This window comes from Balearica regulorum, chromosome 32 (genome assembly GCF_011004875.1).
Source record: "Balearica regulorum gibbericeps isolate bBalReg1 chromosome 32, bBalReg1.pri, whole genome shotgun sequence".
NCBI lineage: Eukaryota > Metazoa > Chordata > Aves > Gruiformes > Gruidae > Balearica > Balearica regulorum.
In genome coordinates, this window is record NC_046215.1 from 322,515 (window position 1) to 350,471 (window position 27,957).

Consider the following 27,957-nt stretch of genomic DNA (forward strand, 5'->3'; position numbering starts at 1 on the left):
TCCCCTCCCCCCCGCTCGGGGCGTCCCCCAGGGATCCCGGGACCCCCCGGACCCCCCCACATCCTCAGGGACCCCCCCCAGACCCCCCACATCCCAGTGCCCCCCCCGGAACCGCCCCGGACTCCCCCCCCTCCCCAGTGCCCCCCCCGGTCCCTGTCCAGGACCACCCGTGTCCCCCCCCGATCTCCAGGATTCACCCCAGGACCCCCCTGCCTGGGAACCCCGGGGTGTCCCCCCCCCCCCCAGGATCCCCCCCCAGACCCCCCTCTCCCCCCCCCCCCGGATACCCCCAGGGACCCCCCCGGACCCCTCCCGGACCCCCTTTCCCACCTCTGGACCCCCCAGACCCCCAGGACCCCCCCGGCTACCCCCAGGGACCCCCATTTCCCCCCCCCATGGACCCCCTTTCCCCCCCCCACGGACCCCCCTCTCTCCCCCCCCGGGACCCCCCCGGATCCCCCTCTCCCCCCCCCCACCCCGGACCCCCCCCTTTCCCCCCCCGGACCCCCCTCTCTCCCCCCCCGGGACCCCCCCTTTCCCCCCCTCGGACCCCCCTTCCCCCCCCCCCAGACCCCCCTTTCCCCCCCCCGATCCCCGGGATCCACCGGGCCGGTTGCCCCCCCCCCGCCCCGGCGTGCCCCCCCCCCCGCGGTCACCGCCCGGCCCCTAATGGCGGGTTGGGGGGGCCCCGGGCACCCCACCCCCCCCACCCACCCCGCCCCGACTCGGGGTGCGCCCTGACCCCGATGGGGGGGGCAGCGGCTCGGGGGTGTCCCCCGGCCCCGCCAAGCGGGTCAGTCCCGGTGACTCACGGGTTTAACGCGGGCGGGGCCCCCCCCGCCCCCCCGGGCGGTGGCACCCCGGGGTGCCCCACCCCCCCCCCGCACCCTATTTAAGGTCCGTCCCGGTGTCCCCGACGTCCCCGGTGCCCCCCGCCATGGCCGGTCCCCGGCTGCCCGCGGCCCTCGGGCTCCTGCTGCTCTGCCTGTGCCTGCCAGGTGGGACTGGGAGGGACTGGGAGAGACTGGGAGAGACTGGGAGGGACTGGGATGGGACTGGGAGAGACTGAGATAGACTGGGATGGGACTGGGAGAGACTGGGAAGCACTGGCATGGGACTAGGATAGACTGGGATGGGACTGGGATGGGACTGGGATGGGACTGGGAGAGACTGGGAAGCACTGGCATGGGACTGGGATGGGACTGGGATGGGACTGGGATGGGACTGGGATGGGACTGGGAGAGACTGGGAGAGACTGGGAGGGACTGGGATGGGACTGGGATGGGACTGGGATAGACTGGGATGGGACTGGGAGGGACTGGGATGGGACTGGGAGGGACTGGGAGAGACTGGGAGGCACTGGCATGGGACTAGGATAGACTGGGATGGGACTGGGAGAGACTGGGATAGACTGGGATGGGACTAGGATAGACTGGGAGAGACTGGGATATACTGGGAGAGACTGGGATGGGACTGGGATGGGACTGGGAGAGACTGGGATGGGACTGGGAGAGACTGGGATGGGACTGGGATAGACTGGGATAGACTGGGATGGGACTGGGAGAGACTGGGAGGCACTGGCATGGGACTAGGATAGACTGGGATGGGACTGGGAGAGACTGGGAGAGACTGGGATGGGACTAGGATAGACTGGGAGAGACTGGGATATACTGGGAGAGACTGGGATGGGACTGGGAAAGACTGGGAGGCACTGGGATGGGACTGGGAGAGACTGGGAGAGACTGGGATGGGACTAGGATAGACTGGGAGAGACTGGGATATACTGGGATAGACTGGGATGGGACTGGGAGAGACTGGGAGGCACTGGCATGGGACTAGGATAGACTGGGATGGGACTGGGAGAGACTGGGAGAGACTGGGAGAGACTGGGATGGGACTAGGATAGACTGGGAGAGACTGGGATATACTGGGAGAGACTGGGATGGGACTGGGAGAGACTGGGATGGGTCTGGGAGAGACTGGGAGGCACTGGGATGGGACTAGGATAGAGTGGGATGGGACTGGGATATACTGGGAGGGACTGGGATGGGACTGGGATAGACTGGGATGGGACTAGGATAGAGTGGGAGAGACTGGGATATACTGGGAGGGACTGGGAGAGACTGGGAGGCACTGGGATATACTGGGATGGGGACTGGGATAGACTGGGATGGGACTGGGATATACTGGGATAGACTAGGATGGGGACTGGGAGAGACTGGGATAGACTGGGATGGGACTGGGATAGACTGGGATGGGGGCTGGGATATACTGGGATGAGAACTGGGAGGGACTGGGAAGGACCAGGATATACTGGGAGAGACTGGGATGGGGACTGAGATGGGGACTGGGATATGCTGGGAAGGACTGGGATGGAGACTGGCAGGGACTGGGGTGGAACTGGGAGGCACTGGGATGAAGATGGAGGGTTACTGGGAGGCACTGGGAGCCGGGGGGACCCGCTGACACCCGCTTTGTCCCAGACGCCTCCGGCCGCTGCGACTCGGGCTCCCGCCTGGTCCCGCTGACGGCCGGGGTGGATCCCTGCAAGGATCCCGCCGGATTCCTCAGCCCCCAGCTGGGCGGGGACGGAGCGGGATCCTCCGGCAGTTCGGGATCCTACGGGGGAGCGGGATCCTACGGAGGCGGAGCGGGATCCTCCGGCAGTTCGGGATCCCTCGGGGATGGATCGGGATCCTCCGGCAATTCGGGATCCTACGGGGGAGCGGGATCCTATGGCGGCTCGGGAGTATCCCAGGGAGGCGGAAGCTCTTCGGGATCCTACGTGTCACCGGGATCCGCTGGGGGCAAGCCAGGATCCTATGGGAGCAGACCGGGATCCCACGGGGACGGCTCGGGATCCTTTGTGTCGCCGGGATCCGGTGGGCCCTCGGGATCCTACGGACTCGGGTCTTACGGGGGCGGATCTGGGAGACCCAGCTCGCATGCGGGAAGCGGATCCTATGGGGGATCCAGCTCCTATGGAGGATCCAGTTGGGGATCCTACGGAAGCGGATCTGGATCGGGCAGGCCCGGCTCATCTCAAGGAGGATCCAGTGTGGGATCAGGATCAGGGAGACCCGGATCAGGATCCTATGGAGGCGGCTCAGGATCCTACGGGGGATCCGGATCCTATGGAGGATCCAGTTCCTACGGAGGATCTGGATCTTACGGAGGCGGGCCAGGATCCTATGGGGGATCGTATGGAGGATCCAGTTCAGGATCAGGCAGACCCGGATCCCACGGAGGCAGCGGATCCCACGGGGGAAGCGGATCAGGATCAGGCAGACCCGGTTCCCAGGGGGGCAGCGGATCAGGATCAGGCAGACCCGGATCCCACGGAGGCAGCGGATCCCATGGGGGAAGCGGGTCTGGATCAGGCAGACCCGGCTCCCAGGGGGGCAGCGGATCGGGATCAGGCAGACCCGGTTCCCAGGGGGGCAGCGGATCGGGATCAGGCAGACCCGGCTCCCAGGGGGGCAGCGGATCAGGATCAGGCAGACCCGGATCCCACGGAGGCAGTGGATCCCACGGGGGAAGTGGGTCTGGATCAGGCAGACCCGGCTCCCAGGGGGGCAGCGGATCCCAAGCAGGCAGCGGATCGGGATCCTACGGGGGCAACTCGGGATCCTATGGGAGCAGCTCAGGATCCTACGGGGGATTGGAATCCTACGGGGGCAGCTCGGGATCCTATGGGGGATCGGGATCCTACGGACTCCCTGAGTCCTATGGGGATGATTCGGGATCCTTTGGGGAATCGGGATCCTATGGGGGCTCATCAGGATCCTATGGGGGATCGGGATCCTATGGGGGATCGGGATCCCAGGGGGGTGGATCGGGATCTTATGGCAGACCAGGATCCTACGGGGGTGGCTCAGGATCTTATGGGGGATCAGGATCCCAGGGGGGTGGATCGGGATCTTATGGAGGGTCGGGATCCTACGGGGGTGGCTCAGGATCTTATGGGGGATCAGGATCCCAGGGGGGTGGATCGGGATCTTATGGCAGACCAGGATCCTACGGGGGTGGCTCAGGATCTTATGGGGGATCAGGATCCCAGGGGGGTGGCTCAGGATCTTATGGAGGGTCGGGATCCTACGGGGGTGGATCGGGATCTTATGGGGGATCAGGATCCCAGGGGGGTGGATCGGGATCTTATGGCAGACCAGGATCCCAGGGGGGTGGCTCAGGATCTTATGGAGGGTCGGGATCCTATGGGGGTGGATCGGGATCTTACGGGGGGTCGGGATCCTACGGAGGGATCCGGCGCCCCGGGTACAAGAATCCCGGGATCCCCTTCATACCAGGGCTGCGGGATCCAGCCCGGATCGGGGGCTACATCCCCACGCGCCGTGGCCCCCCCACGGGATCCACTCAGGGATCTGGCTCTGACTTCGGATCTGGTGTGGGATCCGGCTCTGGGTCAGGGACCTACGGCTCCGGGGGGGGCTCCAGGCCGGGATCCGGGACGGGATCGGGGGGGGGATCCGGGACGGGATCGGAGGGGGGATCCGGGACGGGATTGGGGGGGGGATCTGGGACGGGATCCGGCCAGTCCCAGTCCAGCTGCGGGGGCTGTGACAAATAGATCCCCCCGCTCCCGTGTCCCAATAAAGTCGTTGGATCGCGGCACCGGCCTCGTCCCTGTCCCCACGCGTGTCCCCACGCCCACGCGTGACCCAGCCTGTCCCCACGCGTGTCCCCACGTGTCTCGGTACCGGCTGAACCGGTGCGGCCGGTTCATACCCGCGGCTGGGGACGGGGGGGGACGACACTGGGGAGGTGGGGATGGGGACATCCATGGGATGGGGACAGCAGGGGTGGGGACACCAGGGATGGGGACATGGGGGACATCAGGGACCATGGGGGATGGGGACATCCATGGGATGGGGACAGCAGGGGTGGGGACATGGGGGACACCAGGGGTGGGGACACCGGGGATGGGGACACCAGGGACATGGGGGACATGGGAGATGGGGACACCAGGGATGGGGACACCAGGGACCATGGGGGATGGAGACATCCATGGGATGGGGACATGGGGGACACCACGGATGGGGACATCCATGGGATGGGGACACCAGGGATGGGGACACCAGGGGTGGGGACATGAGGGACACCATGGATGGGGACACCAGGGACCATGGGGGATGGGGACATCCATGGGATGGGGACACCAGGGGTGGGGACACCAGGGATGGGGACATGGGGGACATCAGGGACCATGGGGGATGGGGACATCCATGGGATGGGGACACCAGGGGTGGGGACATGGGGGACACCAGGGACCATGGGGGATGGAGACATCCATGGGATGGGGACATGGGGGACACCAGGGATGGGGACACCAGGGATGGGGACACCAGGGGTGGGGACACCAGGGATGGGGACATGGGGGACACCAGGGATGGGGACACCAGGGATGGGGATACCAGGGGTGGGGACACCAGGGATGGGGACATGGGGGACATCAGGGATGGGGACACCAGGGATGGGGACATGGGGGACACCAGGGACCATGGGAGATGGGGACATCCATGGGATGGGGACATCAGGGATGGAACGCTCAAGAGGATGGGGTCATGGGGGACATGGGGGATGGGGACATCCAGAGGATGGGGACACTCAAGAGGATGGGGACACCAGGGACATGGGGGACACCAGGGATGGGGACACCAGGGATGGGGACACCAGGGATGGGGACACCAGGGGTGGGGACATGGGGGACACCAGGGATGGGGACATCAGGGACCATGGGAGATGGGGACATCCATGGGATGGGGACAGCAGGGATGGAACGCTCAAGAGGATGGGGTCATGGGGGACATGGGGGATGGGGACATCCAGAGGATGGGGACACTCAAGAGGATGGGGACACCAGGGACATGGGGGACACCAGGGATGGGGACACCAGGGATGGGGACACCAGGGGTGGGGACATGGGGGACACCAGGGACCACGGGGGACAGGGACATCCATGGGACGGGGACACCAGGGACGGGATGGGTGAGCCGAGGGCACCCGTGGGGCCGATGGCACTTGGTGACACGAGGGGATGGGACGTGGGGGCTGGGTCAGGGCCACCCATGGGTGGTGCTGGGTGACACTGGGGAGGTGGCCCTGAAACTGGGGCTGGAGGGAGGGGGTGACACCAACCAGTACGAGCCTCAAGAGACCAGTATGGTCCCATAAAGACCAGTATGAGCCCCAAGGAGACCAGTATGGCCCCACAGAAACCAGTATGGTCCCATAAAGACCAGTACGGTCCCATAAGGACCAGTACGAGTCCTATAGAGACCGGTACGGCCCTGAAAGGACCCGTATGGTCCCATAGGAACCAGTATGACCCATAGGAACCAGTATGACCCACAGGGACCAGTATGAGCCCAGTCGGGCTCTCGGGAACGGTTCCCCCCCCCCCCCCCCGACACCCATGGGTGGGGGGGTGTCCCCACCCTACGTGGGTGGCCCCACCCGGGCGTGGTGGAAATGGCGGGTGGGAGGATCCCCACCCACCTGACCTTAAAACCAGTGCTCCCAGTGCTCCCAGTGCTCCCAGTGCTCCTGGTCCTTCCTGACCAGCACCCATGGGTGCCCCGGGGATCCCGGGGGTCCTGCTCTGCCTGCTCGCCCTGCTCGGCCCCCGCCCGCTCGGTACGTGCCCGGGTTTGGGGGGGGGGGGGGGGGGGGGACACCCCGATGCCTTGGGGGGAGGGGGGGGAACCGGGGGTCCCGGCTGCCCACGGCCCCTCGGGGGGGGATTGGGGGGGTCCTGGGCACCGGGGTCCCCTGTCCCCATGGCTGAACCCCCCCCTTTGTGTGTGTGTCCCCCCAGGTGTCACCGCCCGCAGCCTGCCTGTCCCCGTGCCCACCACCGCGGCCACCACTGCGGCCACCACCACGGCCACCACCGCGGCCACCATCACGGCCACCACCGCGGCCACCACCGCCCCCGGTCCTGCCCCCGATATCGTCCCCACCCCCGCCCCCACCCCCGTCCCCGTGCCCACGGCGGCTGAGGATGATGACAACGTCAACGACGACGATGATGAAGAGGAGGAGACCGAAGGCCGCGTGATGGCGGCTCTGGAGCGCCTGGCCCTGGCTCTGCAGAGCCCCCCCCAGCGCCGCCGTGGCCCCCCCGGCCCCGAGACCCTCCTGGAGCTCGTCCCCGAGCTGCGGGACCTGCTGGGTCCCCCCCCGCCCCCCCCCAGGGGCCTGGCCCCCCAACCTGCCCCCCCGGGGCCAGGCTGGAACTGGGGGGGCCCCGACGGCTGCGGCCCCATGAGCCCTGCCGGGAGCCACCCGGGTGTGGGGGTGGCCCCCCATGGCCCCCCCGGTGTCCCCATGTCCCCCCATGAGCCCCCATGGCCCCCCCCATGACCCCCCGTGTTCCCCCCATGGCCCCCCACGACCCCCCGTGTCCCCCCGTGTCCCCCCATGGCTCCCTATGACCCCCCATGTCCCCATGACCCCCCTGTGTCCACCCATGACCCCCCATGTCCCCATGGCCCCCCATGTCCCCCCATGGCCCCCCATGGCCCCATGACCCCCCTGTGTCCCCCCATGACCCCCCTGTGTCCCCCCATGGCCCCCCATGGCCCCCCTGTGTCCACCCATGACCCCCCATGTCCCCATGGCCCCCCATGGCCCCCCATGCCCCCCCCCCCCGGGTCCCCGTCCCCCTCCAGCTCAATAAACGCTGCAGCCCCACGCCGTGTCCCTGGCTGCTGGGTGTGGGGGCTATGGGGTCCCGCACGGGCTGGGCTATAGGGTGAGCCTATAGGGGCCTGGCCATAGGGTGAGGCTATAGGGTGGGGCTATAGGGTGAGGCTATAGGAGCGGGGTTGTAGGGACGACATCTGTAGGGGTTGGGCTATAGAATAAATCTATAGAGACGGGGCTATAGGGAGCAGGTCTGTAGGGGCTGGGCTATAGGGCGAGGCTATAGGAGGCGGGCTATAGGGACCACACCAGTAGGGGCCGTAAGGGACACATCTATAGGGGCCGTAGGGGTCACACCTATAGGGCCGTAGGGGTCACACCTATAGGGGCTGTAGGGGTCACACCTATAGGGCTATAGGGGTCACACCCATAGGGGCCGTAGGGGTCACACCTATAGGGGCCATAGGGGTCACACCCATAGGGGTCACACCCATAGGGGCCGTAGGGGTCACACCTATAGGGGCCATAGGGGTCACACCCATAGGGCCATAGGGGTCACACCTATAGGGCCGTAGGGGTCACACCCATAGGGCCGTAGGGGTCACACCCATAGGGCCATAGGGGTCACACCTATAGGGCCGTAGGGGTCACACCCATAGGGCCGTAGGGGTCACACCTATAGGGGCCATAGGGGTCACACCTGTAGGGGCCGTAGGGGTCACACCTATAGGGCCGTAGGGGTCACACCTATAGGGGCCATAGGGGTCACACCCATAGGGGTCACACCCATAGGGGCCGTAGGGGTCACACCTATAGGGGCCATAGGGGTCACACCTATAGGGCCGTAGGGGTCACACCCATAGGGCCGTAGGGGTCACACCCATAGGGCTGTAGGGGTCACACCTATAGGGGCCGTAGGGGTCACACCTATAGGGGCCGTAGGGGTCACACCCATAGGGGCCGTAGGGGTCACACCCATAGGGCTGTAGGGGTCACACCTATAGGGCCATAGGGGTCACACCTATAGGGCCGTAGGGGTCACACCCATAGGGCCGTAGGGGTCACACCTATAGGGGCCGTAGGGGTCACACCTATAGGGCCGTAGGGGTCACACCTATAGCCCACAGGCACCAGCCCCACAGGGGCCGTGGGGTGCCCCGCCCGCAGCACGGCACGCCGGGAGCCCTGACTCACGGGGTGCTGCCGCCACGTCCCCCCTCGACCTTCCGGGTCGGCCAGTCCACGCCAGCTCCCCACCCCCGCCCGGGGGGGCCCAGGCCGCCCCACCCCCCCTCTGGGTGTCTATAAGAGCCGGGGGGGCCCCAGTGCTCCCAGTGCTCCCAGTGCTGCACTGCAGACAGCTGCCACCGCCACCAGGTAGGGACCCCCCCGCCCTGGATGTCTGGGTGACATATCTGGGGGACACTGGGGTGACACTGGGGGGCACTGGGGGGCACTGGGGGGCACTGGGTGACACTGGGGTGACACTGGGGGGCACCGGGGTGACACTGGGGGTCACTGGGGGGCACTGGGTGACACTGGGTGACACTGGGGGGGCACTGGGTGTCACTGGGGTGACACTGGGGGGCACTGGGGGTCACTGGGGGGCACTGGCTGACACTGGGGTGACACTGGGGGGCACTGGGGGGCACTGGGTGACACTGGGGAGGATGAGGGGCAGGGGATGGCCCTGGGGTCCCCATACCTGGGGGGGTGGGCTGTGGTGGGGTCCCCGTGTCTGGGGGGCACTGGAGGAGGTTGGGGGGCAGGGACTGGCCCCGGCCACCCGGGTCCCCCCCGAGCACCCCCCGACCCCCCCCCCCCACTCTCCCCCCCCCCCAGCATGACCGATCGCCGACCCACGGCCCCCCCCGCCCCCCCGCAGCCGCAGCCCCCCCCGCCTGGGCCCCCCCCCGAGCCCCAGAGCCCCCCCCGACCCGGTAACCCCGACCCGCCGCTGCCCGGCATCCCCGTGGCCCCGTGGCCCCCCCTGCCCGAGTGGGACGGGGGCAGCGACGGCGAGAAGCCACCGCCGGGCCGCGAGGAGACGTCGGGGACGAGGGGCAGCAGCTGACCCGGGCGGGGGGTCACCGGCCCCACGGGGCCACCACCTGCCCCACGGAGTCACCACCTGCCCCACGGAGTCACCACCCGCCCCATGGAGTCACCACCTGCCCCATGGAGTCACCACCCGCCCCACGGAGTCACCACCAGCCCCACGGGGCCACCACCTGCCCCATGGAGTCACCACCTGCCCCACGGAGTCACCACCTGCCCCATGGAGTCACCACCCGCCCCACGGAGTCACCACCAGCCCCACGGAGTCACCACCCGCCCCATGGAGTCACCACCCCCCCCACGGAGTCACCACCCCCCCCACGGAGCCACCACCTGCCCCATGGAGTCACCACCAGCCCCACGGAGTCACCACCAGCCCCACGGGGCCACCACCTGCCCCATGGAGTCACCACCCGCCCCACGGAGTCACCACCAGCCTGGGACCCCACGGATGTCCTGGAGAAGAGCCACCAGCGTCCTCAACCCCCCTTGACCTCAAGTGTGTCCCCAAGAAGAACCACCGTTGTCCTGGCCCCATAGACAACCTCAGCCCCACAGATGCCATAGATGTTCTCAAGAAGAGCCACCATTGTCCTGCCCCGGTTGACCCCACAGATGTCCCCAAGAAAAGCCACCATCACCCTGGGTACCCCCGGCCCCACACACCCCACAGATGTCCCTAAGGAAAGTCGCCATCATCCTGGTCCCACAGACCCCACGGATGTCCCCAAGAAGAGCCACCACCGTCCTGGCCCCACAGACGCCCCCAATTAAAGACTCATCGGGTCCCACTCTTGGTGTTGCCATGGGGGGGTGGGGGGTGACTGAGACCCGGCGCACTCGTGACACGGGGTGGGGGGTGTCCAGGCAACGGACCCTTTGCAGGGGGACCCCCGGGGTGTCCCCTCCCCATCGCCGTGGGGCACCGAGGTCAGCCCAGAGATGAGGGACAAGGACGGGGGTGATGCTGCTTCCACCTTTAATGGGGACATGGGGACGGGGACACCATGGGGACGGGAACATGGGGATGGGGACACCGGGATGGGGACATGGGGATGGGGACACCACGGGGATGGGGACACCGGGATGGGGACATGGGGACGGGGACACCATGGGGATGGGGACATGGGGATGGGGACACCGGGATGGGGACATGGGGATGGGGACATGGGGACGGGGACACCATGGGGATGGGGACACCATGGGGATGGGGACACCACGGGGATGGGGACATGGGGATGGGGACACCAGGATGGGGACATGGGGACGGGGACACCATGGGGATGGGGACACCAGGATGGGGATGGGGACATGGGGATGGGGACACCAGGATGGGGATGGGGACACCGGGATGGGGACATGGGGATGGGGACATGGGGATGGGGACACCAGGATGGGGATGGGGACATGGGGACGGGGACACCATGGGGACAGGGACACCATGGGGATGGGGACACCAGGATGGGGACATGGGGACGGGGATGAGGACACGGTCTGGGGACGCAGGGACAGGATGGAGACCCGGTGACAGCGACACGAGGACGGGACGTCCCCCGACGCTACGGCACCTCCCACAGCTCCTCCGAGTATCCCCAACCTGGGGAGGGGACAAGGGTGAGGGACAGCGCTGGACACCGGGTTCCCCCCGTGTCCTCCCATGTCCCCCACGTCCTCCCACGTCCCCGTACCGCGGCTCTCACTGTCCTCGACGTCCCTGGACGCGTTCCGGCTCCTGACGTCCCCGACGTCCCCGAGGTTGGAGCCGGGTGACGTCTCCCCACTGCGGCTCTCGCCCGAGCTCCTCGGCCACCCCTGGAGTGAGGGACGTCCCTGGGGACGCGTCTCCTGTCCCAGGGGCTGGTGGGACGATCCTTGGGGACGTGTCCTCAGTCCTTGGAGACGCGTCCTCGGTCCTTGGAGACGTGTCCCAACCTCTTGGGGTGATGTCCCTGGTTCTTGGGGATGTGTCCCAGCTCCATGGGGACGTGTCCCCGGTTCTTGGGGTGACATCCCTGGTTCTTGGGGACGTGTCCCAGCTCCATGGGGACGTGTCCCCGGCTCTTGGGGACGTGTCCCCGGCTCTTGGGGTGACATCCCTGGTTCTTGGGGACGTGTCCCTGGTTCTTGGGGTGACGTCCCTGGTTCTTGGGGACGTGTCCCAGCTCCATGGGGACGTGTGCCCGGTTCTTGGGGACGTGTCCCTGGTTCTTGGGGTGATGTCCCTGGTTCTTGGGGATGTGTCCCCGGCTCTTGGGGTGACGTCCCTGGCTCTTGGGGTGATGTCCCTGGTTCTTGGGGACGTGTCTCAACTCCATGGGGAAGTGTCTCTGGCCCTTGGGGTGATGTCCCTGGTTCCTGGGGACATGTCCCAGCTCCGTGGGGATGTGTCCCTGGTTCTTGGGGATGTGTCCCCGGTTCTTGGGGATGTGTCCCAGCTCCGTGGGGACACATCCCCGCTCCTTGGGGATGTTGAGCTGGTCCCTGAGGCCACCTCGCTGGTCCTTGGGGACGTCTCTCAGGTCCCTGGAGCCACATCCCCAGACCCTGGAGCCACGTCCCTGGTCCGTGGGGACGTCGGGTGGGTCCTCGGGGATGTGTCCACGGTCTGTGGGGTGGCATCTCCAAGCCAGGGGGTGACCCCAATGTCCCCGAGCCGGAGGGTGGCCCCGGGGACACCATTGTCCCCAAGGGGCCACCCGGGAGGAGGTGGAGGAACTGGAGCAGCGAGGCCAGGGCTTGTCCCCAGGGCTGCCCGGGGACGGGGACGGGCTCGGCGGGTCCTGCGGGGAGGTGACACTGGGGGGGACGGGGACCAGGGACACCATGTCCCCCCCCACCCCGGTGACCCCCAGTGTCCCCTCGTGTCCCTCTGTGTCACATCTCCCCTTGTCCCCCGTGTCCCCCCCGTCCGTGTGTCCCCATAACCCCAACGTCCCCCAGTGTCCTCCATCCCCACGTCCCCCCCCCGTGTCCCCCCGTGTCCCCTGGTGTCCCCCATCCCCACATCCCCCCCATGTCCCCCCGTGTCCCCTGGTGTCCCCCATCCCCACGTCCCCCCCCGTGTCCCCTGGTGTTCCCCATCCCCACGTCCCCCGCCATGTCCCCCCGTGTCCCCTGGTGTCCCCCATCCCCACGTCCCCCGCCATGTCCCCCCGTGTCCCCTGGTGTCCCCCATCCCCACGTCCCCCCCGTGTCCCCTCACCCCCCAGCAGCAGCAGCGTCCCCAGGGCCACCGCGAGCGTCCCCGTCACCCCCATGGCGCTGTCTGGGCCCCCCCCCGGTGTCCCCAAGGACTTATAGGCACCGGGACAGGGACGTCCCCTGGGTGGGGACACAGGAGGTGGCCGTGCCCCGGGGTGGGGACATGGGACACGGCCGTCCCCACACCCCCCCGGCTGGGTGACAACGGCTGGACCCCCCCCACGTCCCCGAGCCCCAGGGTCCTCCATGTCCCCATGTCCCCCCATGTCCCCCACCTCCCTGGTGTCCCCAGTCCTCCCCGTTCCCCTCCAGTGTCCCCAAACCCTCCCCTGTGCCCCCAGTGTCTCACTGTCCCCAAGCCCCCCCCCAAACCTCCCCGGTGTCCCCAAGCTCCCTAAACCCATCCCAGTGTCCTCCATGTCCCCAGAGTCCTGATGTCCCCAAACCCTCCCCCATGTCCCCAAACCCTCCCCCAATGACACCTGTGACCCCAAATCCTCCCCCATGTCCCCAACATCTTGGTGTCCCCAAACCCTCCCCAGTTTCCCCAATGTCCCCAGTGACCCCAAACCCTCCCCGATGTCCCCCATGTCCTGATGTCCCCAAATCCTCTCTGGTGTCCCCAACATCTTGGTGTCCCCAAACCATCCCTGATGTCCCCAAACCCTCCCCCATGTCCCCAACGTCTTGGTGTCCCCAAACTCTCCCCGATGTCCCCCGTGTCCTGATGTCCCCAGTGTCCCCAAACCCTCCCCAATGTCCCCAACATCTTGGTGTCCCCAACATCTTGGTGTCCCCAAACCCTCCCCAGTTTCCCCAACGTCCCCAGTGACCCCAAACCCTCCCCAATGTCCCCAAACCCTCCCCAATGTCCCCCATGTCCTGGTGTCCCCAAATCCTCTCTGGTGTCCCCAACATCTTGGTGTCCCCAAACCATCCCTGATGTCCCCAAACCCTCCCCAGTTTCCCCAACGTCCCCAGTGACCCCAAACCCTCCCCGCTGTCCCCCCAACCTTCCCCAGTCTCCTTGGTGTCCCCAGTGTCCCCGATGTCCTGGTGACCCCAAACCCCCCCCCCTCCCCGCCCCGGCACGCGGCCGAGCCCCGATGGCCACCCCCCCCCCGCGGGACAATGGCCCATTGTCCGGAGCTGCCGTCCCCAACCCGGTGGCAAGCCCGGGCTCGCCGGTGGCCACCAGCCGTGACGGCCCCGTTCCCCACCCCCGCTGCCACGGGACCAGGCGTCCGGGGCCCCCGAGGGACTTTATTGGGGATGGGGGGGGATGGGGGGACACGGGGGGGGACGCAGGGGGGTGACACCCCCCCCCGTTGTCCCGCCGCAAAGGCTCATGGGAACGATTCGGCCACCGGCACGGAGAAGGTGGCCGAGCTGATGATGAAGACCTTGACGTAATGGACGGCCTGGGGGGGGGAAAAGGGGGGTCGGGGGGGGGAAAAGGGGGGTCAGGGGGGGACCCGGGTGTCCGGGACCCCCCCCCCGCCCCCCACCCTGCCCCCCCCCCCGCCCCCCCAGGCCGTACCGCGAAGACCCCGGCGAGGAGGAGGAGGGCGAGGAGGAGGCAGACGAGGGCGAGGAAGACGAGGGGGCAGCCCGGGGGGGGCGTCTGGGGCTGGGGGGCGGCTGGAGGGGGAGAGGGGCGTGGTCAGCACCTGGCCCCGCCCCCTTGGAGGTGACCACGCCCCCGCGTGACAGACCACGCCCACCCCAGGCCCCGCCCCCACCCCCCCTTACCTGGGGCGTCACCTCGGCCCCCGGCACCCGCGGTGGGCACGTCGGTGGTGATGTCATCGGTGAGGTCATCACCCGGGCGGACGGGGTCTTTTACAGTGGGGAGCAGTTGCTCCTCCTCAGGGCTGACGTCATCCATGATGTCATCCTCAGGGCTGACATCACGGCCAGAGAGGGCTCCCGGGAGGGAGGAGGCGACGTCACCCCCAAGGACGTCACCAAGGTCAGATCCTCGCGTGACATCACCTCTGACATCACCCTTGGGAGCGGCGTCACGCCCAGCAATACCACCGGGGCTGAAGGAAGTGACGTCATCCGCAGGTATGACATCATCAGCGAAGTCACTCCAAGCAGAGGCGTCACCATCATTCGCACAGATGATGTCACCAGTGAGGTCAACGGCGGGTTTGACTTCCTGGCCAGCAGCAGGCAGGGAGGAAGTGACATCATCCATGGCAATGATGTCACCAGCAGGGATATCCCCAGGCACAGAAAACGCAATGCCTTCCCCCGCGATGATGTCATTAGTGACGTCACCTCCAGGGATGATGTCAAGAGCAAGGCCAGCCCCAGGAAGACAAGGAATAAGATCGTGACTGGTGATGACATCATCAGCACAGATATCCCTAGAGAGGGAAGAAGGGATGGTGTCCCTGGTGATGATGTCATCAGTGAGGTCATTTCTGGGCATGACGTCACCAGCGAGCTCATCCCCAGGAAGGGAGGAAGTGACATCAGGCCTGGTGATTATTCCAGCAGCAAAGATGTCCCCAGCGGTGATGTCACCCGCGAGGTCGCTCCCAGGGATGACGCCACCAGCTGTGTCACCCTCAGGAAGGGAGGAGGTGACCTCAGCCTTGGTGATGACATCACCAGCGAGGGCTTCCTCAGGGAGAAAGGAAGCGATGTCATCTCTGTTGATAAGGTCGACAACGATGTCATCTCCAGGGACTGAGGAAGTGATATCGTCCTCAGCTGTGACATCACCAGGGAGGGAGAAGACGACGTCATCCCTGATGGCGTCACCAGCAGGGACATCCCCAGGGAGAGCGGAGGGGATGTCGCCCCCTGCGGTGACATCACCGGGGCGGTCGGCTGCGACGTCGCCGCTCTCCGCGACATCACAAGGGGCGCGCTCCCCGGGGAGGCCGGCGGTGACATCAGCGGCGATGTCATCGCTGGGGCCACCCTCATCCCCGCTGGACACGTCCTCGTCCTCCGCGGGGGGGGCCGTCACCGTGATGGTGATGCCACCGGCCGTGCAGGTGGCCCCGACGGCCCCAGCGTCCCCTGGGGCGGTGACATCACCGTCCCCAGCATCCCTCGGGGCGGTGACATCACCGTCCCTCGGGGTCAGGACCTCCCCCCCGCCCGTGTCCCCAGCGTCCCCCGGGGCGGTGCCACCCCCGTCCCCAACGTCCCCGACGTCCCCCGGGGCGGTGCCACCCCCGTCCCCAACGTCCTCGCCCAGGAGGGGTGGCCCACGCCGCTCTCCGCCGCCCGCGTCCCCCACGGCGGTGACATCCCTGTCGCCGTCATCCTCGTCCCCAGGGGCCGGCGCGTCCGCGTCCCCCACGTCCTCATCACACGGGACACCCCCGCGCCCCGTGTCCCTCCCGACCGGGACGTCCCCGTCGTCCCCGGTGTCCTCATCGGCCGGTGCTGCCGTGACGGTGATGGTGATGCCGCCGGCCCAGGGGGTGACGGTGACGGTGTCCGCGGGGACGCCGGTGTCACCCCCCGCCGCGGGGACACCTCCAGCCTGGTCCCAGGGAAGGTCGGGGTCCGTGGTGACGTCCCCAGGGAGGGGACGGGGGGGGACGGCGTGGGAGCAGCCCTCGGCCATGGGCAGGGACCTGGAGGGGACAGAGGGGACGGGGACGTCGCTGGGGGAGCCGGGGGGGACAGAGGGGACATGGGGGGGACACCGGGGGGACCCCGAGAGGGCCAAGGAGACATGGAGGGGGGACCCCAGGAGGGATGGGGGGACACAGGGGGACATGGGGGGGACACAAGACACCCCAGGAGGGATGGGGGGACATGGGGGGACATGAGGGGACATGGGGGGGACACAAGACACCCCAGGAGGGATGGGGGGACACAGGGGGGACCCGGGGGACCCCATGGAAGGGACGCGGGGGGGGACGCGGGGGGGGTGCTGGGTACCTGAGCGGCAGCAGGTGACAGTCCCGGGGGCGGCGGCAGGATCCTGGGACCAGGTTTGGGGGTCCCGGCGTCGCTCTGGGGGTCCCGGCGCCAGTTACAACATGGCGACAGCTATGATGTCACCGCCAGAGCTGGTTTTGGGGGCGGGGGGACGGACGACACACACCCCCGGGTTCGGGGTGCCGGTTTCGGGGTGCCGGCAGCTCCCGGTGAACCAAATTCAGCGGCGAGAAGGGGCGGAGCCAGGCTGCTCCCCTCCCCCCCCCCCCCCCCCATCCCCCCGCTGAGGCCGCGCAGCTCGTGACACCTCCCGGAACAGAAATAACGAGGCGCGGGAGTCGTTAAGGAGGTTTTTGGGGGGGTTTATTGGGGGTCGGGGTCCCCGGAGGGGTCCAGCGTCTCCAGCGCTCGGGCCAGGCGGGCGAGTTCGGAGCGGAGGGTGGCAACCTGCGGGGGGGGAGGGGGGAGCGTTAACGAGGGCAGCGCTAACGAGGGGGGGGGGGGCGGGGGGTGCTCCTCCCTCGGCGATAACGAGGTAACGAAGCACCCCCCTTCCTTAATGAGGTTAATGAGGTTAATGAGCCGCCCCCCTCCTCGTGGAGTTAGGGGACGGGAGGACGTTAATTAGCTTAACGAAGGCGCGGTACCTGCTGCTGGCTGGGGGGGCCCTGGGCCCCCCCCAGGGTCTCGAGGCGACGCCGGAGGCTGCGGCTGCGGGCGCGGAGCTGGGCCTGGGCGGCCGCCGGATCCACCAGCCCCTGGGGGGGGCAGGGGAGGGAATGGGGGGGCCTCGGGCCTCCCGCCATGTCTGGGGGGGGGTCCCCCCCGCTATCCCATAATGCCCAGGGGCCACCCCAGGGCCCCCCAGGTCCTCCAACATCCCACAATGCCCCGGGGTCCTCCACTATCCCACAATGCCCCGGGGTCCCCCAGCATCCCACAATGCCCCAGGGCCCCCAGCATCCCACAATGCCCCAGGTCCCCCAGCATCCCACAATGCCCCGGGGCCCCCCAAGTCCCCCCCTATCCCACAATGCCCCAGGCCCCCCAGTATCCCAGCATGCCCCGGGGCGCACTCACCCGCAGGCAGAGGTACACGTGGGTGTCAGGGCCTGCGGGGGCCCCCACCCAACCAGGCCCCAGCGATGGCTCCGCCCCCGGCAATGGCTCCGCCCCCAGGGGGAGGAGCTGTAGAGGCCCCACCTGCGCCAAGGTCTGGAGGGCGGGGCCTAGAGCCTCCAGCCAATCCCGCACCTCCGCCGGGCATCGCACGGCCACTGTGCAAGGCATGATGGGATAGCCCCGCCTCCAAACACGGCTGCCTCTATCATCCCCCTCTACCCCCCCCCCAACATGGCTGCCCCCAGTTGGGGCATGTGGGGAAACATGGCCACCTCCCTGCACCCGGGGCATGCTGGGATTGCCAGGCCTCCAACCCTGCTCCCTGTGGTGGGCTGGGCAACATGGCCGCCTCCAGCGGGTGCCGCCATCTTGGGGCATAGAGAGCAGCCAGGTGCATGCTGGGACATGTAGTCTTCCAGGGCAGCCATCTTAGCTTTGCCTGGCTGCCCCAGAGCATGCTGGGAGTTGTGGTCCCCACCAACCCTGGCAGCCATCTTGGTTACCCCAGAGCATGCTGGGAGTTGTGGTCCCCACCAACCCTGGCAGCCATCTTGGTTACCCCAGAGCATGCTGGGAGTTGTAGTCCCCACCAACCCTGGCAGCCATCTTGGTTACCCCAGAGCATGCTGGGACTTGTAGTCCATCCTCTCTCTCCCCCCCCCGCCCCAGCCACCCCGTTGGGCCCCCCCCAGCCCCCCACCGTGTCCCCCACTCACCGGGGGGCCGGGCAGCCCCGAGGCGGAAGAGATCCCGCAGGCCTCGCGCCGCCCTCACCACCTCCTGCACGGCCGCCACCTCGGCCTCCACCTCGGGGCAGCGCCAGTGCGCCTGGGGGGGGAAACACCAGACACAACGGGGCGTCAGGGGGGGCACAGACCCCCTGGGGAACCCCCCCCATCCCCCCACGGGCGCGGCACCCACCAGGCGTGCGGCGTCGGGGAAGGGGGCGAGGCAGAGGGTGGGGGGCGTGGGGGCGGCGCGGGGCAGGCGCTGCCAGAGCTCCTCGGCGAGGAAGGGGGCGAAGGGGGCCAGGAGGCGAAGGCCCAGCTCGGCGCAGCTCAGCAGGGTCTGGCGCGTCTCGTCCCCGGCTCCCGGGTCCCTCAGGGCGGGTTTGGCCGTCTCCTGTGGATGGAACGGAGGGGGCGAGGGGGGGGACGGAGAAGGAGACGAGGCTGAGCACGGCCAGGGGGCTGGGGGGAGGACAGACGGACGCGGTGAAGGAGGTGAGGGCGGAGGAACACCTAGGTCGAACACCTAGGGGAGATGCGAGGGGCCGGGTGGGACGGACGGACGGGGCCACCTACCAGGTAGACGTCGCAGAAGCTACGCAGCCAGAAATGGTGGACAGCGGCGATGGCGCCGTGGACCTCCAGGGCCTCCATCCGCCGCCCGCACTCAGCCACCGCCTGCGCCAGCCGGCTCAGCACCCACCGGTCCATGGGGTGCTGCGGCACCGTCTGCCGAAGAAGAAGAAGGACGATGGGTGGGAGGGGGATTTCGGGGTGGTAGACACCCCCCTACACCTTGACCTCTACCACCTCAGTACCTCCTCAGAGGGTCGGGGGACAAAACGAGGCCCCAACGCGGCCAGGACAAACTTGACGGCGTTCCAGACCTTGTTGCAGAAGTGACGGTAGCTCAGGGCCGTGCCCACGTCCAGGCGGATGTCGTCACCTACGGGGGGGTTTGGGGGGGGCACTGAGGACACGGAGGTGGGTCCCCGGGGTGGGTTTGGGGTGCCGGGTGCTCCCTCGAGCCCTTACCGTGGACGTTGTGGGAGCAGAGGGCCATGCGGAGGGCGTCGGTGCCGCACTCGGGGATGCCGTGGGGGAACTGGCGCCTCTGGGGGGCGGGGGGGACACCCGTGGGGAGGGTTAGAGGGGGACGGGGACAAGTCTGGGGGGGGACACGGGGAGGGGGACAGGTCCTACCTGGCCCTCTGCGGCCACCGTGAGCTCGTGGGGGTCCAGGATCCTGCGGTGGAGCTTGTCCTGCAGCTCCTGCAAAACAGGAGACCCTACGATAAACAAAAGGGGCTGCGGCGTCACCCCTCTGTCACCGGGGCGGGGTGGGGGTGGGGGGGCACAGAGTTTGTTATTGTAGGGTCTCCGAGAAGGGCAGGGCAACGGGGGGGTGCGTGTTTCTGTAGGGTCTGCGGGATGAGCTTTGTTATTGTTGGCTCTTTAGAATAATAATAATGATAACAATAATTTAATTACTGCAAGATTTTCAACAGAAAACATTGTTATTGTAGGGTCTCCTAAAAACAACTCTATTACTGTAAGGTCTCCGCAATAGGGATTTGTTGGATTTGGGGTATTTTTTGGGGCGTGGGGGGGCTGTTTGTTATTGTAGGGACTGCTGTACCTGGAGGGAGGCGCCGGCGATGACGTCACAGGGGTCGATGACGTTGCCCAGGGATTTGCTCATCTTGCGCCCGTGGGTGTCGCGCACCAGCGAGTGCAGGAGGACCTGGGGGGGGGGATGCACGACACAAACATGGATGGGGACACGGGGGGGGATGGACAGGGGACCCCGGGAGCCTCAGGACCCCCCAGAAAGAGCAAATGAGGGACCCTGGGGACCCCGAAAGGAGGAAATGAGGGACCCCCCCGAGAAGGAACAGGACGCGAAGGAGGGACCTTGGGGACCCCGGGGAGCCCCGAGAGGGAACAAGGAACCAGCAGGAACCCCCAAAACGAACAAGACAGGTAGAGAGGGAGGAGACCGAGGGGTGTGGGGGACTCGGGGGGACCCCGGGGGGGCCGGGGGGGGTACCTGGGAGAAGGGCAGGCGCCCGGTGAGCTGCTGGCCCAGCATGACCATTCGCGCCACCCAGAAGAAGAGGAGATCGCTGCCCGTCTCCAGCACGCTGGTGGGGTAGAAACGCTGCAAATCGGGGCTCTGGGGACAAAAAAACGGGGGGACACGGGGGTGGGGACGCTGTCCCCTGCACACACACACCCCCCCCATGTGTCCGTCCGTCCCCCCAAAACTCACCTGCTCCGGCCAGCCCAGGGCGGCGAAGGGGAAGAGCGCGGAGGAGAACCAGGTATCCAGGACATCAGGGTCTGCATGGATTTGGGGGGGGGGTCAGGGGGGGCCCCAAAAGGCCTCTGGGCCTGGGGAGGGGTTTGGGGGTGCTGGAGAAGCCTAGAGGGCGCTGGAAGGGGGATTTTGGGGTGTAAGAGCACGGCTGGGGGGGTCCCGAGAGGCTTTTGGGGCGCAGGAGGAAGGTTTGGGGGCAGAGACACTTCTAAGGTGACAGGAAGGATTTTGGCGGGACAGAGAGTTGTTTCAGGGTGCACAGGAGGACATAAGGACAGTGGGGGGGGATTTCGGGGTGCCCCCCACCCCTCCTTTTCCTCACCTTGCTGGAGCTGGAGCCCGTCGGGGGAGCAGCGGAGGGTGCGGGCGGCGGCGGCACGTGCCTCGGCCTCGCTGCGCCCCACCACCCAGAGACCCTCGGGGTGCTCCTCGGGGGGGGACCCCGCCGGGGGAACCCCCACACGGTACGCCGGCACCCGGTGTCCCCACCACAGCTGCCGCGAGAGACACCAGTCCCTGGGGAAAGGGGGGTGACGTCAGCGGGCTCCGGGCGCCTGGGGACTCCCCCCAGATGTCTGGGGACCCCCTGAGACACCCAAGTCCCCTCTCTGGGTACCTGGGGACCCCCCCCCAGATGTCTGGGGACCCCCCCAAGACTCCCAGATCCCCCCCTCCCTCACCCGACATTGTCCATCCACGTTTTCCAGTTCTTCTCGTGAAATTTGGGGACGAGTTTGAGACGCCCCGATGTCACCGCCTGGGGAAGGGACAGGGGGAGGGAGGACGGTCACGGATCCGGGGGGGTTCCAGGTGTGTCACGTCCGTGTGTCGTCCCCCCCCCCCAGTCCCTGTCACCTCTCGGGCACGCTGCGCCATCTCCCGGCACCGCAGGAACCACTGGCTCTTCAGCAGATACTCAACGACATCACCCGAGCGGCTACGGGGACGGTGACGTCACACCGCTCCCTGGGGACGTATCCCCACGCTGGGGGACGGGGACGCGTGTCCCGAGAGGGCGACACGGGTTGCGACACGCACACGCACACACACGCACACACACGACAGCGGTACCTGCACACGGGCAGCGTCATGGCGTGGTCCTGGGTGCCGCGGTACAACCCTCGCTCGGCCAGCGCGGCCACCACCTTGTCCCGCGCCACGAAGCGATGGACGCCCTGGGGACGCGGGGACAGGGAGGACGCGGCTGGGGACGCGGGGACAGGGAGGGGACGGGGACGCGGGGGGACGGAGGGGGCACGGTGGTACCTGGAGCCACCCCCCGCCGGGGGGACGCATGGTGCCATCGTCCCCGATGACGGAGAGCAGGGGCAGCCCGTGGGCCCGGGCCAGCGCCAGGTCGGGGGGGCTGTGTCCCGGCGTCACCTTCACCGCCCCTGCGGGGACCGCGGGCGTGCTCCGTCACCCCCCCATCCCCACTGCCCCCCGTCACCCCCATGGCCACCCCCCCGTCCCCACTGCCCCCCATCACCCCCCTGGCCACCCCCCCCGTCCCCACTGCCCCCCGTTACCCCCATGGCCACCCCCCCGTCCCCACTGCCCCCCGTTACCCCCATGGCCACCCCCCCGTCCCCACTGCCCCCCGTTACCCCCATGGCCACCCCCCCCGTCCCCACTGCCCCCCATCACACCCATGGCCACCCCCACCCCCCGGTCCCCACTGCCCCCCGTCACCCCCATGGCCACCCCCCCATCTCCCCCCGGCCACCCCCACCCACCACTGTCCCCCCCATCTCCCCCCGTCACCCCCATGGCCACCCCCAGCCCCCGCCATCCCCACTGTCCCCCCCATGGCCACCCCTCCATCGCCCCCTGGCCACCCCCACCCCCTGCTGTCCCCCCTGCCCCCCCCAGCCACCCCCACCCCCCCCCCATCACCCCCGGTGTCCCCCCTGCCCCCCCCATCTCCCCCCCCATCACCCCCTGTCACCCCCACAGTTGTGTTCCCCCCCACTGTCACCCCCTGGCCCCCCCAGTCCCAGTCCCACCCCCGTACTGGTCCCAGTACCGGTGCCGCGGGCCGGCTCCACGGCGGGGTCGGTGACGACGGGCAGGAGCTGCCCCGTGAAGGGGTGGCGGAGCTGGCGGCCATGGAGGGACTGGGGGGGCGGGGTCACTGCAGGCCCCGCCCCCAGCCAGGCCCCACCCACCATGTACTGCCCCTTTAAGAGCACATAGGCCCCGCCCCCTCCCGGGGCAGGCCCCGCCCCCTCCCGGGGCAGGCCCCGCCCCCTCCCGGGGCAGGCCCCGCCCCCTCCCGGGGCAGGCCCCGCCCCCTCCCGGGGCAGGCCCCGCCCCCTCCCGGGGCAGGCCCCGCCCCCTCCCAGGGGCCTTCTCCAAGCCCTGCTCCTCCATTGGCTCTTAAAACCAAAGCCCCACCCCCATGGCGAGGCCCCACCCTCTCTAAGGCACAAGCCCCACCTCTTTCCCTTATATGGACACAACCAACCAGGAAAAAGGGGAGGAGCTAGGGCCTCACCTCCACAGCCAATCCACACAAAGCAATTACACCCCTGCTGCTGCAGCCACGCCCCCTCCGTTTAAACCCCGCCCCCAGGCCCCGCCCCCCGAGGCCCCGCCCCTTACAGTATATCGGGGGTCCTCGGGGTGCACGGCCACGGCCACGTCCCCCAGCATCGTCTCGGGGCGCGTGGTGGCCACCGGCAGCTCCAGGCCTGGACACGCACGGGGAGGGCGGGGGGAACATGTCAGGGACACGGGGGGACACGGGGGGGACACGGGGGGGACACGGGGGGGACACGTTAGGGACACGGGGGGACACGGGGGGAGGGACACGGGGGGAACACGTCAGGGACACGGGGGAACATGTCAGGGACACGGGGGAGGGACACGGGGGAGGGACACGGGGGAGGGACACGGGGGAACATGTCAGGGACACGGGGGAGGGACACGGGGGAACACGTCAGGGACACGTCGGGGAGGGACACACATGTCAGGGACATGGGGGGTCACATCAGGAACACGGGGGGACACGGGGGGACACACACAGGGGGAGCAGTGGGAGGGGGATATGGGGGGACACGGGGGGAGAACATACCAGGGACACGGGGGGACGCTGGGAGGGGGATATCGGGGGGACACACACGTGTTGGGGGACATGGAGCATATGGAGGACGTGGGGAGACCAGGGGACACGGGGGGGGACACATCAGGGACACGGGGGGACACTGGAGGGGGACACGGTGGGGGGGGCACCCACGTCTGGGGACGTGGGAGCACACGGAGGGCAGGCAGGGACACGCGGTGCGGGGGACACGCGGTGCGGGGGACACGCGGTGGGACGGGGGCACACTGGAGGTGAGGCGATCCGCTCACCGTCCCCCCCCTCCACGGGGTAAGCGAAGGTGACGAGGAGGCCGAAGGTGACGGGCTGGGGACAGCCGGGGACGCGCAGAGCCGTGGGGCCCGTCAGGGCGCGGGGTTCCACCTGCGGGGACGCGGACGGGGTCAAACCCCCCCCCCCCGACACGCTTCGGGGACGGCGCGGGGACGGCGCGGGGACGCGCTCACCTCCACGTCGGCCAGGGCGGAACGCAGGGCGCAGGACCAGGTGACGAGCCGCCGGTCGCGGTGAATCAGCCCGGCCTCGTGCAACCGCACGAAAGCCTCCGCCACCGCCCGCGAGAAACCCTGAGGGGACGCGGCCAGGGACGCTTTTGGGGGGACACACACACACACACGCGTACCCCCACACACACCCCTTGGGGACCTGGGGGGCACCCGGCTTACGGGGTCCATGGTGAAGGCGCAGCGGCTCCAGTCCAGCGACGCCCCCAGCGCCCGCAGCTGCTGCAGGATCTCGTCACCGTGCCTGGGGGGGGGGGACACACACAAACATCCTTGGGGTGTCACCCTGTGTGTGTCCCCCCCCACCTCGTCACCCCGACCCCGCTGTCCCCCTCACCGCTGTTTCCAGGCCCAGACTTCCTCCAGGAACTGGGAGCGGGTCAGATCCTGACGTCGTAAACCTCGGTGCTGCCACAGCCAACGCTCCACCACCGCCTGGGGACACGGGGGGGACGTTGGGGACACGGGGGGGACGTTGGGGACACGGGGGGGACGTTGGGGACACGGGGGGGACGTTGGGGACACGGGGGGGGACACACGGGTCTCACCTGGGTGGCGATGCCGGCGTGGTCGGTGCCCGGCACCCACAGCACGGTCCAGCCCTGCATCCGTCGCCTGCCACAGCACCGCTGGCACCCATTGAGGAGAGCCCCCCCCCCCAGCACCCATGGGTGCCCCAGGATCCCCTTGAGTCGTGTCCCCCCCCCCCCCGCCCCGGTCCCCATGGGTGAACCCCCCAAACCCCCAAGGCACCCATGGGTGTCTCCATCCCCCTCAGGACCCTCCGGTGTTCACAGAACCCCCTAAATACTCCTGAAGACCCAAATAACCCACTGAGACCCCCCCAAAATACTCCTGAAAGACCCAAATCTGCTCCCCCAGCCCCAAATACCCCCGAGATCCCCCCAAACCTGCCCCCCCAGCCCCAAATACCCCCGAGATCCCCCCAAACCTGCCCCCCCAGCCCCAAATACCCCCGAGATCCCCCCAAACCTGCCCCTCCCCGCCCCAAATAACCCTCCTAGACCCCCCAAAACACACCCAAGGGCCCCAGTCTGCCCCCCACCCCCCCCCCCCCCCCCGCACCGACCAGCGCACGAGGGCGTCCTGGAGAGCGACGGTGAGCGCGTGGCCGAGGTGCAGGGAGCCGGTGACGTTGGGGGGGGGCAGCACCAAGCTGAGGACGTGGCGCTCCCCCCCCGGCACCTGGGAGGAAATGTGGGCCGAGACCGGGCACAGCTCAGCGCAGGAGTGAGCCGAGACCCGGCACAGCTCAGCGCAGGAGTGGGCTGAGACCGGGCACAGCTCAGCGCAGGGATGAGGTGTAACACCACCCCCCCCAGGGGTGTTCTGCCCCACTCACCGAGGCCGGGGGGGTGAAGAGGCCCTGCCGCTCCCACCAGCTGTACCAGGCCGCCTCCACGTAGCGGGGGCTGTAGGCGGGGGGCAGCGCCACCCCCGTGGCTGCGCCCCAAAAGCGTCACTGTGTGGCACCGTCCCCCCGTGCCCCCCATGCCCCCCCCCGTCCCGTCCCGTACCCTTCTTGCCGTCGGGGTCCAGGGGGTGCTGATACTCCACAACGGTTTTGGGGGTCCAGCCCTTGGGGGGGGCTGTGGGCACCTGTGGGGCAGTACAAAACCAGTATAGACCAGTATGGGCCAATACAAACCAGTACAGACCGATACAGACCAGCACACACCAGTGCTCTCCCTCCAAAACCCCCCAGCTCAACCTCCCACTTGCGCACCTCCCCTCCCAGTCGCCCCCAGCACCTCCCAGTCGCCCCCAGCACCCCCCATCCCAGCGCACCCCATCTCTTCCCAGCCCCCCCACCTCCTCCCAGTGTTCCCAGTCCCTTGCCCAGTCCCCCTCAGCCCCTCTCCCAGTTGCCCCCAGTCCCCCCCAAACTCCTCGTGACCCCCCCATCTCCTCCCAGTCCCTCCCAGCCCCCCCCAGTTGCTCCCAGTGCCCCCCCAACCCCCTCTCCCAGCCCCTCCCAGTGACCCCCACCCCCTCCAAGTCCCCCAGTGCCCCTGAAGCTCCTCGCCCAGTCCCCCCAGTGAGTCTCTGAGACCCCCCACTCCCTCCCAGTTGCCCCCAATCTCCTCTCCCAGTCCCCCCCAGTGCCCCCCCCACCCCCTCCCAGCCCCCCCAGTTGCCCCCAGTGCCCCCTAATCTCCTCTCCCAGTCCCCCCAGTTACCCCCAGTGCCCCCCAATCTCCTCTCCCAGTCCCCCCAGTGCCCCCCCATCCCCTCTCCCAGTGCCCTCCTACCCTCCCAGTGGCCTCAGTGCCCCCCAACTCCCTCTCCCAGTGCCCCCCCACCCCCTCCCAGCCCCCCCAGTTGCCCCCAGTGCCCCCAATCTCCTCTCCCAGTGCCCCCAGCCCCCCCCAGTTGCCCCCAATCTCCTCTCCCAGTTGCCCCCAGTGCCCCCCCACCCCCCCAGTTGCCCCCAGTGCCCCCCAATCTCCTCTCCCAGTGCCCCCAGTTGCCCTCAGTGCCCCCCAATCTCCTCTCCCAGTCCCCCCAGTTGCCCCCAGTGCCCCCCCACTCCCTCCCAGTCCCCTCCAGTGCCCCCCCACCCCCTCCCAGCCCCCCCAGTTGCCCCCAGTGCCCCCCAATCTCCTCTCCCAGTCCCCCCAGTTGCCCCCAGTGCCCCCCCACCCCCTCCCAGCCCCCCCAGTTGCCCCCAGTGCCCCCCAATCTCCTCTCCCAGTCCCCCCAGTTGCCCCCAGTGCCCCCCCACCCCCTCCCAGCCCCCCCAGTTGCCCCCAGTGCCCCCCAATCTCCTCTCCCAGTCCCCCCCAGTGCCCCCCCCCCCCCTCCCAGCCCCCCAAGTTGCCCCCAGTGCCCCCAATCTCCTCTCCCAGCCCCCCCAGTTGCCCCCAGTGCCCCCCAAGCTCCTCTCCCAGTGCCCCCAGTTGCCCCCAGTGCCCCCCCACCCCCTCCCAGCCCCCCCAGTTGCCCCCAGTGCCCCCCAATCTCCTCTCCCAGCCCCCCCAGTTGCCCCCAGTGCCCCCCAAGCTCCTCTCCCAGTCCCCCCAGTTGCCCCCAGTGCCCCCCAGCCCCCCCGTACCTGGGCCGGGGCCCCCCCCAGGGCCTGCCCCTGCCCCTGCCCCTGCCTCTCCCGCCGCCGCCGCCGCTCCTCCTTGTGCTGCCGGGCGCGGAGCCGGGCCTGCTCGGGGGGGTCCCACCGCGGGGTCACCCCGCTGCACCGGGCCCGGCCCCCCACCGGTACCGCCAGAGCGCGGGGGGCGGCGGTCAGGGCACGGGCCAGCGCGGGGGCCGCCATGGCGGGGGGGGGGGGGGGGCTACGGGCGAGCAGGCCCCGGTGGCCGGTTG

At 68.7% G+C, this 27,957-nt stretch overlaps 4 protein-coding genes across 4 annotated transcripts in view; 1 reads left to right on the forward strand and 3 right to left on the reverse strand.

Moving 5' to 3' along the window:
- Window positions 1-27,957, reverse strand: part of LOC104631832 (uncharacterized) — a 244,583-nt gene that overhangs the window by 168,872 nt on the left and 47,754 nt on the right. The gene's annotated exons all lie outside the window — the stretch shown is intronic.
- On the forward strand, window positions 680-4,624 carry LOC142598889 (uncharacterized). Its single transcript, XM_075738288.1, has 2 exons — window positions 680-998; window positions 2,484-4,624. The coding sequence occupies exons 1-2, from the start codon at window positions 938-940 to the stop codon at window positions 4,586-4,588; spliced, it is 2,166 nt and encodes a 721-aa protein (XP_075594403.1). The 5' UTR covers window positions 680-937; the 3' UTR covers window positions 4,589-4,624.
- LOC142598890 (uncharacterized) lies at window positions 14,244-16,519 on the reverse strand. Its single transcript, XM_075738289.1, has 3 exons — window positions 14,677-16,519; window positions 14,465-14,565; window positions 14,244-14,345 (listed from the first exon to the last, which is right to left on the reverse strand). Exons 1-3 carry the CDS (start codon window positions 16,517-16,519, stop codon window positions 14,271-14,273), a joined length of 2,019 nt encoding a protein of 672 aa, XP_075594404.1. The 3' UTR covers window positions 14,244-14,270.
- On the reverse strand, window positions 17,188-27,943 carry VARS2 (valyl-tRNA synthetase 2, mitochondrial). The gene is made up of 28 exons (XM_075738327.1): window positions 27,692-27,943; window positions 26,154-26,235; window positions 25,979-26,079; window positions 25,706-25,821; window positions 25,164-25,230; window positions 24,953-25,050; window positions 24,778-24,859; window positions 24,559-24,678; window positions 24,364-24,475; window positions 23,614-23,702; window positions 23,036-23,126; window positions 22,276-22,403; window positions 22,081-22,184; window positions 21,865-21,946; window positions 21,690-21,766; window positions 21,332-21,525; window positions 20,962-21,032; window positions 20,740-20,865; window positions 20,329-20,433; window positions 19,893-19,961; window positions 19,725-19,803; window positions 19,508-19,635; window positions 19,266-19,418; window positions 18,883-19,083; window positions 18,678-18,789; window positions 17,920-18,116; window positions 17,487-17,597; window positions 17,188-17,286 (listed from the first exon to the last, which is right to left on the reverse strand). Exons 1-28 carry the CDS (start codon window positions 27,905-27,907, stop codon window positions 17,203-17,205), a joined length of 3,195 nt encoding a protein of 1,064 aa, XP_075594442.1. The 5' UTR covers window positions 27,908-27,943; the 3' UTR covers window positions 17,188-17,202.